This window comes from Haemorhous mexicanus, chromosome 1, assembly GCF_027477595.1.
Source record: "Haemorhous mexicanus isolate bHaeMex1 chromosome 1, bHaeMex1.pri, whole genome shotgun sequence".
Classification (NCBI taxonomy): Eukaryota; Metazoa; Chordata; class Aves; order Passeriformes; family Fringillidae; genus Haemorhous; species Haemorhous mexicanus.
The window spans coordinates 69,079,401-69,096,750 of NC_082341.1; the positions used below are offsets into that span (position 1 = coordinate 69,079,401).

Sequence of the window (17,350 nt, forward strand, 5' to 3'; positions counted from 1 at the left end):
TCACACTGTTAACTCATGTTCACCTTGTAATCTACTATAATCCTTGGATTCATGCTGCTGAACCACAAAGGACACAGTAATTCCCTGGTCATTCAAACTTCAATGATTTTTCATGTCCAAATACAACTGTCCTTTCCACCAAATCAAACTTCCCCCCACCCCACCTCAGACTGAACCTCCTCAATCATCAGATTACTTAAAATACAGACTTGCCTTCCAATGGGTATCCCCCATTTTAGTATCCTCCACAAATATAGTAAGAAAACTGCCTGATCGAAGAACAATTCTACCAAACAAGAATGAGCCACTTTATCCCAGTCTGTCACTCTCTCTTTGGAAAGACTGTGATTCCTCTGTAAAATGAAGAAAAATGGACCATCGGCCTTTCCAGTCCAGTTAAGTCTCTGCAAAAAGTCCCATACAGGACTGGTTTCCAATCAGCTCTGCTATTCAGATGACTTTTGCATTGTTCAACTGGATGAAGGTTCACCCCACAACTATTTTAGGGGATAGTGGATGTGTAGGCAACACATCTGAATACCTTTTCTTTAAACCTCTTTTCAATCAACATTTGTTGCCCAAGCCTCAGCAGTAATGGGTATCATTACTAGTTTCCATTTTGGCATGAAGGTTTTAAAAAAATATTCAGTCACCTATTTCCAAAGACAAAATTAAGGAGGAAGAAGAGAGGGAAAATTTACTCACATGTAAAAACCTCCCAACTATTTAACTGTGTGTCTTTAACCACTCCTTCATATTTTTCAGAACAGAAATCTTGTGTGTCCCCCCCGCCCTAGAGAAAATCACCTCAAATTTGGCCAAGCAGTAAGTACTTGAAAATTGCTGCCCACAAAGGCTCAACAGAGATTCAGCTCTTAGCAACAAAATTCTCTGGACTTTTTGCATGCAGGGAACATACTTTTCCCTCCTTCCCCCAAATACCAAATACCATTAATCACCTGAGGAGAATCTGCTCTTTCCTACAGCTGTGTGGCTAAGAGATACCCCTGCTACTCCTGAAAAAAAAAAAAGCCATATGATGTCTGATCTTGAAATGGACACTGGGAAATCTCCCAGACTAGTTTCTGGTCAGAGAGAAATAGGAAGGGAGGTTAAAGGGAAAGAACATGTCATCTCAGCCCCTGGTCAAAGAGAAAGAATATCTCATTAGAAAGGGAAAGGTTTTTTAGAAAGGAAAGGGTTTTTCTAGTTGTGGGGGACACAGAGACATGCAAGGACTAGATGGAGAGACCTTGGATTAAAAGTCTGCAGAGAAAAAGGGATTACAAAGATTTTCATCTGTGCAACAAGAATGAGGCCTTATAGCCATGTCCAAAAGGGAAATAGTTTAGGAAACAGTCAAACACCATGCTGAAGAACACTACACATAAGTAGCTGCCAGCCCACAGTCGAAGCAAAATTTAAGAGTGAACAAGAAAGTTGGAAAAATACTGAACAAGTCACACAAAACAAAGTATTGAATTTCTAGCCATTAAATGACAACATTGATCCTGTGCAGTGAGGCAGGCAGTGGCCTTCCAAGAGGAAGCAGCAACTGTGTATGTGGTCACATTCATGGAAGGATGTCTGAAAGCTTCAGCTTTTGAGAACAAGAGAGGCAAGATGGAACCTGAGGGAAACAGGAAGAGAGTGTGAAGAACAAGAAAAACTAGAAAAATAATGGCTGGAAGAAATTTTTGAGCCAGCATCACTGAAGAGAGAGGAAGAAGTATCTGCTCTTAACATAGGCTGAAGAAAGCAGAGTCAGTCCAAAGGTTTCATGCCCAAGCAACCCCAGATGTCAAGGACATCAAAGGACCTCTGGCACCTCCTTTAAAATTCAGTATACAGAAGATAAATTTCATCACCAAAACAGGCAGCTTCTTCATACTCTCTGTCCAAACCTGCCTTTGGGTTTTTACATAGCTACTGCCACCTCATTGTCACTAACGAGCCCAACAATCTCATCTTTATTTTCAGTGTGCTTGACCATCTGGATGAGTCCAGTCACTGATTTCCATAGGAAGGCTGCTGCAGGCATATTATGTATTAACCTTTTATTATTAAAGGGAAGCAAGTGAATGGGAGAAACAGAGGTGATGAGCTGAAACAACTTTCCTGATACAAGAGAGGATATTAAATAGGAAGATGCAAATTAGAGACTCCCAGCTCAAAACAGGATGACTTTGTTCTGCATCAAGACCCTGAAGTATGGCTCAAGTCTCAAGAAATAGATGGGAGTGTTTCCATGGCCTTCAGAAGACTCTGGAGGACAGAGAAGCAAAGGTCAGCAGAGCAATCACAAGTGGCTGCAATAAACAGAATGGAGTACACAGTTTACTGGAGGAAATATGGCCTGTGTAATTCAGAAGGCAGGATTTAGCTGCAGTGTCCTCAGAGAGCAGATTTGTCAGATATAAATATCAAATATAGCTACTATTCTTAATGCTGGCCTCCCAACCATGAGCTCAGGGCATTTATAGGAGAAACAGCTTGCATTGAGCTTCAGTGCTTTCCCCCCTAAGATAAATATTTTGTTAACTGAAACCTCTGTGTAAACCTTTCAGCAGGACATCTCTAGGTGTTAATTCTTTTTAATTGAACACTAATTAAATTAGAATTCAGTCAAATTAGTAACCAGGTCAAGTGGTTTCTCTTAGTTACTATACTTAGTGAAATGTTCACATTAAAATAATTTCTCTGTTCTGGATACACATTACAACATGGAACTTTGCTACAGGAAAAACACCAAAGCTATAAAAAGCTAAATTTAAAGAAGCATCTGTTGAACTATTTTTTTTACTTTCCCACCCTCCCTGGCCTTCTTTCCCTGAGCAGACAGAAGTTTTACCAGGGAGACAGTGAGAACAAACAGAAATCTCACCTTCAAAATGACCAAGTTAAAGGTCTCGTATTTTAATTACATGTCTTGGAACGACATTTTTGGCCCAACTTCAAAGCTTGCAATTACCCAGGTGTTTAAAGGATTGTTACGCATCAACAGCCATTTACCAAAACATTAATTACTATAAGTCTCTAAAACTTTCCTCAGCTCAACTTTTTTGTTTACTTTTCTTCAAAGACAAGTTGACATAATAGTCTAGACTGCCTAGCAGCAGTTTCTCAAAAGGGAATTTTGCACAGAAGTGTGTGGAATCCACATTTTAATTAATACTCTTTCCAAATACTCTTCTGCATACCTCAGGATCAGTGTCTTTAGTTTGTGGTGACATCAACTTTCTGTAAAAATTGTATTCTATTCTGTATATAGCAAACTAGCAAGATTACTTGCTCTTATCTACTTTCAATGGGCAAATCACTCTTACCCACAACTGACTTGATCTTGCAGAGGTGGATAGAGCTCCACACAGATAAAACTTTGAAACTGCAGCCTCTTCAGACCTGTAGATCCCCCATCTTGCAGTAGAAGTAAGCACTACTTCAAATTTAAAAGTGTTTATTATAGAACGGACCTTATGTGGAGCTCCCATGGCACGAGGTACTGCCAAGAGATGCAATACAAAACCTTAACAACTCAGTGTGTCCAAATGACCAGCACTCCAAAGACTTAACAGCAGCATAGGAAATTTAATCAACCAGTGCTTCCCTGTACAGAGAGCCTCAGGCAGGGGAGTGCCAGCACCTGGAGTGAGCTGCCATGGAATGCAAAGGCAGTCTCTATTGTTTCATGGGAAGAGAGGCTCAGTTCAGCTGTCCTGAAGAAGCAATGCCACCTGTGGGCCAGAAGGCCAGGAGAGAGGTACACAGCCTGTAAGAGTTCCTTAGAAACAAGGAAGGAAATATGAAGAATTGTCAACCTACAAATGAAGTTGTTTCCAAGGTGGAAGAGAAGACCAGCAGCTGGGCACTGATTTGCAAGGACTGAGAGCCAGCAGAGGAAAAAAGCACAGAATGGAGATGTTGGGACATTCTGGAGGAGGTCTGCAATCAGCATAGGGAGGGGAAAGCCATCCTGGATGCATCCAGACATGGAAAAGCACAAGAAGGAATGGATAAACTCAGCCTCGCACCTCTGCTGCTCTGTGTAAAGAGTAACCCTGGGCTGAAAAGGCTGTTCTGTAACACTGTGCCCACTGCCTCTGGCAGGAAAGTCTCCTAGGGCAGAGGGTTAAGTCTTCCAGACTCACCAGTGAGCAGCAGGGTAAAACCCAAGTTTCAGAGCTCCCTCTGGCAAAGGGTGGAAAACCAGAGCCTAAAACTAGAAGACACCAAGACTATGGGAAGTTCAACCTACAGGTCCATGATAATGCCCAGTAAAGTCAACACAAATATCTGGGTGCAAAGGTGTGCCAACCCATTCAGCTTAAGGTCTTGAGCTTTACAGATATGAGGAATTAATATTATACCAACAGTTAAAGCAAAGAAAAAAATCAACCCAAGTCATAAGAATAAGATTCGTATTTAATTTTTTTTTTTACTTTTTCCTGCAATTCTATAAGAAAAAGGGGCATTCCAGCTGTAGTGACAGCTATAGTACTACACTTCAGAGTTTAAAGGCAGTTTGAGGCACGAAGATGGGGGAGAGGACAAAGGGGTAGTATTTATCTTTGTCCATTAAGTCAAGAAATAAGGCACTGATATGGCATTCTTTAGTTTAGATAGAGAATGCCAGCTGGTTATGGAACCAGTATGTTCACCCAGAATAACTCTGACTTTCAAACTTCTCTAAACCAACCAGCCTAAAACACAACAAATCACATACCCACAGAGGGAGCTGCACTGAGATGCAGACAGATGCCTCTCTATAGCATCATGGAAACAGCTCCATCATATACAAATATATGCACACTATATACAAATCTGACCCCAGCTTGAAACAGATTGATGCTAGCTTTGTCATTTGTATTACACAACCCATTCCAAAACCCAGTCGAGGAGGGTTATTTATTTTCTAAGCTATAAACACTGCAGTTGAATCAATTTGCCCTTTAGATTAGAAGCTCGGATCACATTTGTATAAATATCCTGTTGCAAAGAGGAAGACTTTATTACCACTATAACTGGCAGCTAAAACCAACAAGCGCCTTAACCCTTAAGGAATTGTGTTCAGTAGAACAGGAACACGGTCCCCAGGCAGTTGCTCTGCAGGGCACATTTATGTCCACACGTGTCTTTTCATGTAGGAGGAATCTTCCTGACCATCATGTTCCCATATTTCATTCTGGGTGCAAACGAAACTGTTTAATAAACTGACCATTAACGTACCGTATCTCCCTTTGATCACTAACACAGGCCGCTGTGTTTTTCATAGATCAGTTGTTTGGACAGTGTGGGAGTGTTTTGAGGTCTGCATTAGCAGGATATTTACACTTGAAAACATACTGATGATCCAAACCAAGGACTAACATCTTTGATCAACCATAAACCGCCTTCCCTAGTCCTGACCTGACACCTCTCTGGGTGAGGGCATGGAAGTTTCGAGAAAGAAACTGTTTAAATAATGATCGGTTTTCAGGGACAAACTCATTTCTTCCCTTCCTTTGTAAAGGTCTTGTTTACATGGCATTCCACTCCCAAGTGGTACCAGAAATCACAGAGGTCTTTGCTGGTTCTTCCACAAAATCAGTCCTGCACTTTAGACTCAAGTCCAGGTGCCAGGTTGGTACCACGCAAGGGAGGAGAGTTGAGGCTCTGTGAGGCTCCTGCCTGCTGAAATTAAACAGTCTGTCAGATACAGCCAAGGTGGGACAAGCACCTGGAAGCTGACACCACTTGCATTCCTAAACTGGTGCTTTGGCAAAGGTGCCTGTTTTCTGCATGTTCCAAAGGAGGGAAAAAAAAAAAGAAGAAGAAAAAGATCCCACCCTAGTGTTCAAACAGCCCAGTCTCTTAAAACTCTGGGGGATCCGAAGTTGAAGGGAAGCAACATCCACCAGATGTGTTGCCCATTCCCTCTCACAGCATCAGCCCCTACAGCCCACAGCCCACAGTTCCAAAACCCGGCCATTCCCCTCAAAGCAAACCAGACGTCACCTCAGCCCTGCCTGGTGAAGCCTCTTCTCCACACGATCCAAAATGCATACCACGGATGGCTGGCCACAAGCTTGACCCATCCATCCTGAGGATTTCATTAATCTCCTCGCAGCATCCCACTGACAGCTCCAGCAGTTTGTGTTATGACAAAATGTGGCCATTAACCACGGTTTGGTTAAGAAACAAAAGCTTCGTTTCTAGGCACTATTTTTCTTACCTTATGAAAGGGTGGAAGGAGTGGGGAGATGAAAATATTACTGACATAAGTGAGTCAGTATTAAAAATGTTTTCTTTTTTGAGAGAGAATGTACATAGACCACACTATCCTCAATGTGAGTTTAACTGCCTGGAGCCCCCACAAGTATATTTTTCATATTTCTGATGGGACAAGGTCACATTTCTGCCCAGAGGTTTTATGCTATTTCAATCAGCATTGATCTCTGATCATTCATGCTCTCTTTCCATACATGTCTGCCTAGAAGACAGCCTCAAACGGGCCCATACAGTCCCTGATATTAGCCTTGTCTACAGTGGCAAAAATCAGTTTGGTAATTCAGTAACTGGCAGAAATTTTAGCCTCAGGCTTGGTTCCATTTTTAGCCATCAGGGAGCAGCCAGCAATGCCTCGCGAATCCACGCAGCAGCACACATCTGGGCTGGAGTCACACGCTCTCGCTGTTACTGTCCAGATGAGCTTTTTTTTCCCTTTGCTCAAGTAATACTGAATTAAGCCACTTCATTACACTTAATTGGAGCCAAGGGATACTTCCAGGCTCTGAGCTTTGGTGAAGATTTGTATTTACTGAACATTTCTCTTATCTCCTGCCCTGCCAAACTTGTTTCTTTGACAGAAGCAGGCAGGATCCTTTTTCTTTATATTTTTCCCCCAGAGGCGCATGCTGCCTTTCTCTTGTAGACTCCTGGTCTAAATCCATACATGCCAGCTACCCTCTTGAGAATCATTTGTGCCCAAAAGTGTTTTAGGAGCTACCAATAATTGCCCTAGATAACTGTTAACCTCATAAACAGCACAATTAACATGGTGTCTTTGAACTTTCTCTGCAGACTGGAAATCTTAACTGAACAGGCACCTTTTGCAGCCCTTAGAGATGAATTGTCCTGACCAGAAGGAATATATGTCAGCACAAAAAGATGAAAAAAGATGTGACATCAACTCCTCTCTCTCACCTACTAGTTCACCAGTTAGACTTCAAGATCTTTACAGACTCCTCCTCGTGCAATAAAATGTCATAAAATGTCAGGAAATATCAGGCTGTCATTCAAAACCATTAATCTAAAGGAAGTGTGACCCAACTTTTTTTAGTAGTTTTTGGTTTTCTAAGTCAAAGGCAGCTGTTATTTTCTGGCTCCTAAGATGTTTTCTAAAATTCAATATAAGCCTTACAAACATTTAGCAAGTTCAAAACCCAGTACTTTCTTTTTCTTATAATTTAACCTTTCAGTGTTCTGATCTGGAAAAGAGAACACTGTATCTCAAATTAATCCACTGAGACAAGAGGGGAGAAAATAAATTTTGGACTTTTTTCCCCCCCAGTAAAAGCAAGTAAGTGAGTGGATGATCAAAACCCATAATCTCTCAAATAATATAATTTCTTCAGGCATACCAGAATAATCTGAGGCATTTTCCCCCTCCATGCAGAGATATTAGCAAACAGCTAAATACAATTTTTTAGTATTTGTTTTCAAGAATATTTAGAGGCCAAATTCCACCCAGGTCACTAGTGAGGGTGAATGTTTGTAGCCAATGGAGTCAGACCTCAACTGAGTGTAACACTGAATGTGCTCAATGCAGCTTCTACTATCTTAACTCTTTTAACATCTGCATATTTTTAATATAAAAGGAACAATTAATAAATATATATGCACTTTTATATACAGATAATTTATATAAAATAGAAAGCCTACAGCCTAAAATAGAAAGCTGTACAGAAAATAGAAGCCTATCCATGTCTACATGTACATGAAAGAGTCCTTTAAGCTGAAAGGAAAAAAGAATGGAAAAGGGCATGTCCTTTCTACAGCTGCAGGAATCTGTGAGCCACATCTTGTCCACCTCCGTGAGGATGATGTGACAAGTCCCACAGACTCATCTGAAGTACAAAATGCTTCAGCCAAACGTCTCCCTCCTTCCCACCAGTAAAAGTAAATAAATAAAGCAGGAAAAGAAACAAAAAGGGAGCCTTGAGGGACTGGATGAGTCAGGGGTTAGTAATGAACTACAGACACTCATCCCTGGGTCAGCGGTTCACGCCCAGCCCCTGTCAGGAGGGACAGGGAATTGCTGGCAGCCCGGGCCTGGAGGAAGCCGCGTTAGGATTCCCAGTCCCAGCGGCGGGATCCCCTCAGCATGGCCGCCAGCAACGGCAGAAGGGAATGGAAAGACCCAAAATACTCGCCAGCTCTTGGGCAGGGACCACCCTGGGGATCCCCACCAGGTGCTGATGTCTCTGCTCTGGCCGTAGGGAGGCCTCCAGCACCCAGGGATGCCCAGGACACGCAGATGCCAAAGGACATGTCACAGCTTCGCAGGGCAATCCCATTTTGGCATGCTTCTGCTATGGTGTGTGAAACAGAGGTACAAGGTCCCAGCATCATTGTTGCACACAGCCACTTTCAGAGCAGAGAGTTTCTAATTTTGTTAGGAACAGGTTATAGTAGGGGCCATATCTTGTACTTTATCCAATACTTTATTCTCTTTCCCACATTGCCTTGCTTGCTCAGTTTACTCCGAAAAAATGTTATATCCACATAAAAGTTGACAGTTCTCCTACTCTGTGCCCTCCTTCGGTGACTGCCACAGAACAGCTTATCAATTTCTTCCACAGACACTTGGCAGAGGTTTCCTTCCTGCTCCAGAGGAGGTGGGATCTCTACTTCTAGAATCTGAAGCAGACCTACACTTGCCATTTTTTCTGCAATGTGTCTCCAAATGAACAATATATCTAACATCTATGAAATCTGCATGACTGTCTGGACTTTCATCAGTTCTTCAACTGGGCACTGATGTAACATCCTAACCAGCATGCACAACACCGCAGGAGGCACTCCAGCAATCTGCAAGTTGAAGCACAAAAGGGAACACTGATCTCCCAAAATCCACACCTTCTTCCCCATCACCTACGTCCCCAAGTATTTCTCTCTTTTCCCCAGAAGCCACACTCCCCACAGAACAACCACGAGCTATTTGATGTTGCCCTAAGAACTGCCAATCATCAAAGGCTGATCCCTCCAAATGGTACCAGTGGAAACATTGGAGAAAGAAGGAGCAGAAAGGAAAAAGCCCATGAAGCCTTCAAAGAGAAAACAAATTCAGCTTTTTTCAAACACTGCTGGTCTTGATTTTTTTTTTTTTTTTTTTTTTTTTTTTTTTTTTTTTTTTTTTTTTTTTTACTGCCTGCAGCAGAGGAACAGTTACAGTCCTGACAAGTTTCGGTAGAAGTAATGAAACACTTTTGTACCACAGCATTACTCTGACATTTAATTGACCATGTATTTCCATCTTTTAGCCTTACACGATTCCTCCATCTGAAACATTACTCTTTTAAAATTAATCACTCCATTTACACTTGTTTGGATTTTTGTGTCACAGTTTCTACCCAGCCACTCTCACTTTTCCTCTCTCATTGCCACTGAAAGACCAGAAATGATTTTGTACCTGTGGTCAGCATGTTGAATTTTCTTCTGCTTTATTTACTTTAATATAAGTCCAGCTGAGAGTGGATCAAGTCTGAGCTAATAACCAGTATTTTTCAAACGGGCTGCTTCTATTAAGTTGAAAGGGGATATGTGAATTTCACTACACAACAGCAATGCCAGCAGTGCTTTAAAAATCTACTGCTTCTCAGCAGATTCTTTCTTTATTTAAAGATAAAGCTTGCAGCTAAGTCACACCCTCATTCACACCCTACCATGCCCATTTCCCATAAGGAAGGGACCATGCAATAACATAACCCTGTTAACAGGAACAAACCTATATTTATTTTCAGCTTTATCAATATTATTGCATAATCTCAGCCTTCTCCAGGACAGCACAGAGGAAGCCCCCTCTCGCATACCTGTTCTGATGTTCCTGCAGCACCTGGTAGATGCTGATAAGGAAGGTTTGGTTTTTAAAGCTTCCCGAAACGCAGTCCTTGTAGATCCGAAACTCAGCAGCTGTGACGGCCTCTCCCTCAGGAATCTGAGACAAATTAAATTTGAATTCCTTGTGGTGCCGCTGGTGAGGCGTGAACTCCTTGTCATACTCAACTGCAGATGGGAAAAGGAAAGAAAAGGAAAAAAAAGGAACCATGACTAAAATTTAACAACGAAAGGTTTCTACATGCTGCCACCTGTTCCTTCAAAAAAACCAAGAATCTTGGGTTTTTTTCTCCAAAGATAGCCCTGGTGAGTGTCAGGAAAACTTATGCAATTAAAGCTTTTCAAATACAGTTCTAAGTGAAGATGAATGTTCCTCCTCGCTAGCCAATTCCTTTTGGATTTCCTATTTTTTAAAGAAAAGCCAACTTTGACAGGTGAAATATGACCATGCATTTTGGTCCTGTGTAAAACTCAGAAGCTTGTGATCACTCCCAGCATTTTCCACCTGTGGCTCTCCAGGTTCTTTACAGCATTTCCCTAAGTCAACCAGAGCTCCCCCTCCTTTGCAGAAGCTTATTTTAGAAGGAGAGAGCTGAAGAATGACCACTTTTAGTTTCTGGTCTTAGACCTCCTTGGGTACATTCTCAGGCATAGGACTTAAGACAGACACAAAGAAGAATTCCTCCTTCTTTAGGAGTCAGGATTTGCATTTCCTCTGTCTGAGGCTCCCTTTGCAAACTCTGCTTCCAGTCCCACTCTTGTATTACTTGATTACATCTCAGTTTAGTCTGACTTTGATTAATAGTTTGTTATTTTTCTAATTTTCTACTAGAAATTGCTTAAAACATTAACATATTATATAAACATACAAAATTACATCTTTACAAGCCTGAGGGGACAAAAAGCAAAAACAAAAAGCCGTTCCCACCAGTGGAACTGAAGGAGTGTATGTCAGTGATACATAAGTCACCATTACATTATCATTAGGGACATGATTATGTGCACAGGCAGCAAAGGAAGAACAGATCCCTTTCAATGTTTGTCTTTGTGGTCACTTTTTGTTGCTCCCCCCGCCCCCATTTAATACATCAGACTGCAAAGGCGTCCATGAGCCTACTCTCACAACATCCCCATGAGGTAAGCAGCAATGCCTGTTCTCCAGCTGGGATACTGAGTCACCAGGAGAGTGACTTGTCCAAGGACAGGCGGCGGAGGCTTGCGGCAGAGCCAGGAATGACAGCCAGCGTGCCTGAGGTTCGGCACTTTACCCACAGGTTACCTCCCTGAAGAACAGACATCTCCCAGCTGCTGGAAACAGCCCATGGAGACTTTCCCCTCCACTTTGCCCAATTGCCTGTTCCTCCTCATTCTCCAGTCACAGTTTCGTCTGTCCTCTCCCTTTCTTTTGGCAGCCCTTCCATGTGAGCTGCCTCATCTGGCTGGGTCCACGTCCTGGCTCCCTGTGAGACAGTTAGTCACATCCTTCTCTTTGAAGCTCACCTGGAAATCTTTTCACCTCTGCATGACTGCTGCCAAGCGTTCTGTGGGACACCACACTGGGGAATGTCGTGTTAAGGGCTGCCACAAGGCAAACAGGCAAATTCTCAAACTGCTGTCAGTCAGACACTGCTGCCAATTTTGTTAGTCTTGCACTGCATCTGTCTGAGCAGCTCGTAGGTCAAACAACAGACAAATGAGGGTGGCTGGGCTCTATGGCTTCCAGAAATGAGCTAGTGACACCCAGCATCCCTGTCAGGACTGCACCAAGGCAAGTGATGGTAACACACTCAATTCCAGCGCCACCAGGAATTACCTCTCTAGCTATTGGTTATGGGGGATCTGGGCTTCCCTTTGGAGCACCTGCCCCTGTATTTAATGGGGATCAATTCCAGAGATACTGGACTGGTTGGTGTCTCTTGCATGTACGCCCTCCGAGACAGGACCTGAGCTGCCTAATCACTCCCCATCCTGAGGAGAGTCCCACAGGATGCACTTCCCAAAAGAGAGGAGTCATGTACTTTGAGAAACTTGTAAGCAGCCAACCAATGAGAAACGGCCTTGGGCTGCTTGCAGCAGGATGTGCCCAGCTTGGCCCTTTTACTCCCTGCTAAAAGACGAGAGGATGTAATTAATGGTGAGGGAATGTCTAAATCCAGGGGTTTGGAGAGGCACACATATGAAGCAACAGCTCTCGATTTAGAACTCACTACATCCTCACTCATGGCTGCAGTGACCAGCTGAAACCCACACCCGCTTCCGTGCTGTCACAGCGATGAGCTGACCTGCAGGAGAGGTGCAGTGAGGCGGCTTTTCCCCAGGCTCGTGGCTGAGGATGATAAAGAAGAAGCAGGAAGAGCAAGGGGAAGGACACAACCAGGATAAGCAACAGAACTCCATCACGGTGCCAGAAAGCTAAAATTACACCAGAGGCAGCAAAGGAGTCACCGATGCTTCCTGCCAGCTCTTGCCCCACATCCAGATGGGATATGGTCTCTCCTTGTGCACGAGAGAGCCTGGAGCTGTCCCACACAGCACAGAGCGCAAAATGAGCCCAAACATCACTTTTTGTTGTTCCTTTCTGACCTCCAGCCAGCTACAGTGGCCTGACCTCCACCCATCACCACAAAATGTGCAGTTTAAAAGTGATATAACCAAACTCTTGTCCTTTAAATCAGTATTTTCCCACACTCCTCTCCCAAAACGTCAAACACAAGTCACAAGAGGAAGAAAAGCCCACCAAAACAACTACTGCAGAGCATGACAAGTAGCAGCAGGTATGATGCTTGACTCCAATTACCCTTTTCCAGTTTATAACTTGCCTGATATATTCACAATAGTATTTTCCTGTTTTTTCAAACTTTCTTCCTTTATCCCCGTCCTTGCCCAAATACGCCACACAATCATAGAAGCTGACTAAACTGCTTACAGGGGAAACATTCAGACTGATTTCGTTATCAGGCTTGGCAGAATAAACAACCCGAAACGCACAAACAAGGAAATCTTTTTTTAATCCTTCAGATTAAGCAATTCAGCTCATTCTGTTATAAGAAAGGCAGGTTTCTGTTATAAGAAGGAAATACTGCTAGGATGATGGTGTCCTCCTCCACTGGGATCAGTTCAGAAGCAGCCCAACAACATCACAGGATGGAAAAAAGCCTACATTAAGCTTGTATGAAGCAAGTATAAAAGTTTAATGAGTTGGAAAGTTTTTCTGGCTATGTATCTTCCCATGATACAATGGAGGGTGGATTTTTTTTTCTTTGTGGGCGTGGTGAGATATTTAAGTTCTATATACTCATTGTCACCCCATCAAGCTAATAATCAACTGTTTTCATTCAGCAAGACAGCTTAAAAATATAAAATGCCAACAGTCTTTCTCTGGGGGCTTTTTGCCCCCTGGAAACTCTTCATTTTTAACAAAGAAGTCAAGTTTTAGAACAGTAAAATTTGGAAAGACAAGATTCAAGCTGCTGGTTCCCAGGATTACCCAGTTTGGATTGCTATTGCATTACAATGCATCGGATGAGCTTGTATTCAAAATACAGACAGCACACACCAAAATGCAAGGCAACAGCAAAAAAGCAGAAATCATTTCTCAAGCTGCTTTCCCGTTATTATTTTTTCCACATGAATACATTTGGGTCAGTCTGACCGGTGATGTGAAATCCAAAGCTAATTTCCATCTGACGATGGACATAAGAATGTCCCAACTGTGCAAAGCTCTTGCAGGGAAAATCAGGCAGCTCACAGCTGGGGCAGGTTGGAAGGTAGAAGCCCTGAGTGGTGTTGGGCCCCCATAACCTTTTCCCAGAGTGCTGGCTGGAACATTAGGACCAGGCCAGGCAGAACCAGTCTTTTTGAGGTCATGGCATGAACTACAGCCTAAAAAATTCATCTTCATGGTCAGACTGTATTATCCCAAACATTACTATTCTTTTGCTGGAGTAAGTCCTTGGAGGTTACAAATCCAGGCCTGCACGTATCAGGGCAAGTTGGAAAAGAGATGGCAAACAGATTTTAGCCCATCATGAGCAAGAGGGACTGCCCACTCCACCATGGGGGTCTGCCCCCATCCTGGCTGGTGGCTGTTCCTTTGCTTGCAATGCAAAAGAAGGTGTGAGCTCTGGACATTGGACTGAGTTTTCCACTAGAGCCCATTTCTGAGCAGACTGCCAGAGCATGCAGAAAGAGTTAACAGAGAAGCCTGCCAGTAGCCCTTTACATTCCCCATAACAAATATTTTTAAATACTATACAAACACAGCACTATTGTTGAGCAGTTAAAAAGGAAAGAATGGCAAAATTAGGGTTACTGTGGTTTTGAATTTTGTGTATTCTAATTCTAACCCAGTGTTGCAATAGCCAATTTCAGCACAAAATGTCCCTGGTTTAAAAATAGCATGCTGCTCACAATACTTGTTACTTTAAAAACACTCCACAGAAAAAAAAATTAATTGAGAAATTAACACATCTATTTTGGCAACTCTACCATCCTACTTCCATTTGACTGTGTAGCACACACCTTGGACCAAAGGAAGTCCAAGTCTAATGACAGCTATGGAAATAAATTCTCCTTCTGCACTGGAATTTTAAGCATTTCTTTTTGGATCTAAATCAAACCAGCATGCAGAAATAACAGGTCAAGAGCCTTTCCTGAGGAAACACAATTTTCACTTAGAACAGCAGCACCAAGTATCATGATATCTGGTGATTTTCTCCAGTTCTCAGCTGCTGAGAAAAGTGTTAGGTCAAGTGCTCAGGTGAGAATTAAAATACTGGCTTAAGAAAGTTTCTAGTTCAAACTCTAATAAAACAAAGCCAAAAATACTAACCTACAGCTCCAGAAGTAATTTTTTAAAAATAAATTTCCTATATAAATAATTATTATTTCCATGACAATGTGCCTTGGAGGGCACAGGGAAGGAGTGGGGTTGCAAATTAATAAGACAGGACTATTTAGGACATTCTGCATTTGTCCTGACCCCAGCAAAGCTGATACTACCACAGAATCTTCTGCACATCAAGATCTTTAATGGTGACTTGGTTTTGCAGGGCCACATGCTCCAGGAAAAGTAGCCAGGATTCACAACCTGCTTATGCAAAGTGAGTTTTGCATAAGTGCTCCTGAATTCAGTTTGAGAACAAATATAAGTAGTTCCTATTTATTTCTTCTCAGCCTTTACAAGTGACCCACTCCCAAATAAAATGAGAAAACATCTGAAAACTGGAATTTCAGAGATTCACCACCACATCCACATAATCAGCACATAAAGGCAATTCCTCTGTATTACATCACCAATTTCTGCTCTAACTCAACAGCATTTATCACATCTGGAGCAATGAAGCAGTGTATTATGCCTCAAATGCTTTAAGCATTACTAAAGCTCCAACAGTCCCCTCTAATAAATGGACCATGTACATATGTGACTGATCTACTGCTGTGAACTTACAGTGGCATCACCAGAATTTCTTCAATACTGGCAGACAATAGCTTGCACAGAACAAAATTCACGTGAGCTTAAATCCTCCCTCCTTGATCTTGGTCCACAGTTGCTGGTTGCTTCTTTTGAAGCAAAAGAGAGTAAGAATGTGGAGGTTTGTACACCCAGTCTGAGGGATGTCCAGCTTTAGAGCAAGACTCTGTCTTCATTTGGGTCTTACAATTTGCCCTCTGTTTCACAGTGGATCTACATAGATGGGGTCTGCATTTACTCTGAAGAGATGCCTGAAGGCATGTGCCTGAAGGTTTGTTTGTGTTTTTCAAATCGATCAAGTCAACCTAAAAAAAGATACCAAGTCTCCCAAACAGTCCCACATCTCTGACAGATGATCACAACTGCAGAAGCATTGTTACTGTTAAAGAGTAAAGCTGACATTTCTTCCTAAAATAAGCAGCATTTCCCAAACGCTGTTTTAAAAACTGCAGAGTACAACCCAAAGAGAACAATGTACCAGTTTAATATCTTCAAGTGGGAAGGAGAGAAGACTAAAAGGCTTTACAGGTACTTTCTGCTGTTTAACAAGGAAACAGAAGTTACATTGCTCTAGTGGACCTGCAGGTTCAAGAGCAGGTCAGCAGCAAAAGCAGATGTCTCCAGAAAGTAGTGAGGATGCCTCAGAAAAGGATCACTGCTGCCTGTTTTTCACACTTTCATGTATACAATGTGTGCCACTGTCACTTGGGCACCAAGATAAGGAGATAAGTGGTCCATCCCACTGCAGCAACCTCCTAAATCCACTACGGCTTATGGACAGGACTGATCACTTTCTCTTTACTGTAAAGACCCAAAAGAAAGCAAAACCTTCCCCTTTTCAAAACTATGATTTATTAACAAGCCTTTTCACAGGTGGTGAGAAGGACAATTCTTTAAAAGATAAGAAACTCAGATGAGACATTAAAATACAAGGTCTGAAAGCAAACCCTTCCCTGCCCAACATGCACAAGAAGTGGGGAGATAATTTCTTCCCACCTTGGTCTCAGCCCAGCAGCTTCAACTACCTTCTGCAATCACAGTAACTCTACATAGCCTCCCAGAATCTCCTAAAAATAACTGTTTCTTTCATTTATCCCAGTCGTAATGAGGGATTCATCACCCACATCAAGTCCCCTGCCCATTGCTCCTGCTGCTGCTCTTCTACATGCCAGATCTTCCCAAATTCCCCCCTCCCCCTTCAGCCATTTCTGAAAAGCAGAATGAGCAAAAATAACTAATTCCAAAAAGAAGCAGTCCCTCTGCTTCTCAGACATCTCCCCTGGATTTTCAGTAGAGTATCCCAAACAAACTGACCAAGGTTTGCTCTCGTGAATAAGAGCAGGTAAAAGTTTGCCACAACTCCCTGATGAACTTGTCCCACACCCACAAGGACAAAAGGCAGTTTTTAAACATAAAAAAAAAGGTCAAGATTCCTACAGCTCAGTTTGGCATTGCACCATTTGCTGATCCCCCTGGGTCCACCTGAGGTGGGTTAAACACAACAACCAGCTGTGCAACCATAAATGTAATGCAGTTTTAAGTTAATGCCCAGACACCTTTACAATACCATGAAGATTCAAGGCCAACAAACTCTAAAAGGATGCTTTCTTCAAAACAGCTCTAATATCACATCTGGGCCGACACAATACAAAGTGGAATTATTCCACTGGCTTTAGTGGAGTGATGCCAGTTTACAGCCAATGAAGACCTGGCTTTATGCTCAATAGCTGTGTGTGCCAGAAAATAATGACTCAGAAAATAACCCATCATTAATCCAATCCC

The 17,350-nt window shown here is 42.5% G+C and overlaps 1 protein-coding gene across 1 annotated transcript in view; it reads right to left on the minus strand.

Moving 5' to 3' along the window:
* The window catches only part of BMP6 (bone morphogenetic protein 6), an 87,152-nt gene that overhangs the window by 14,842 nt on the left and 54,960 nt on the right, over positions 1-17,350 (minus strand). Inside the window, exon 2 of the mRNA XM_059852701.1 lies at positions 10,071-10,263. Within this exon, the coding sequence (XP_059708684.1) occupies positions 10,071-10,263 (193 nt within the window). The remainder of the gene's footprint in view (positions 1-10,070; positions 10,264-17,350) is intronic.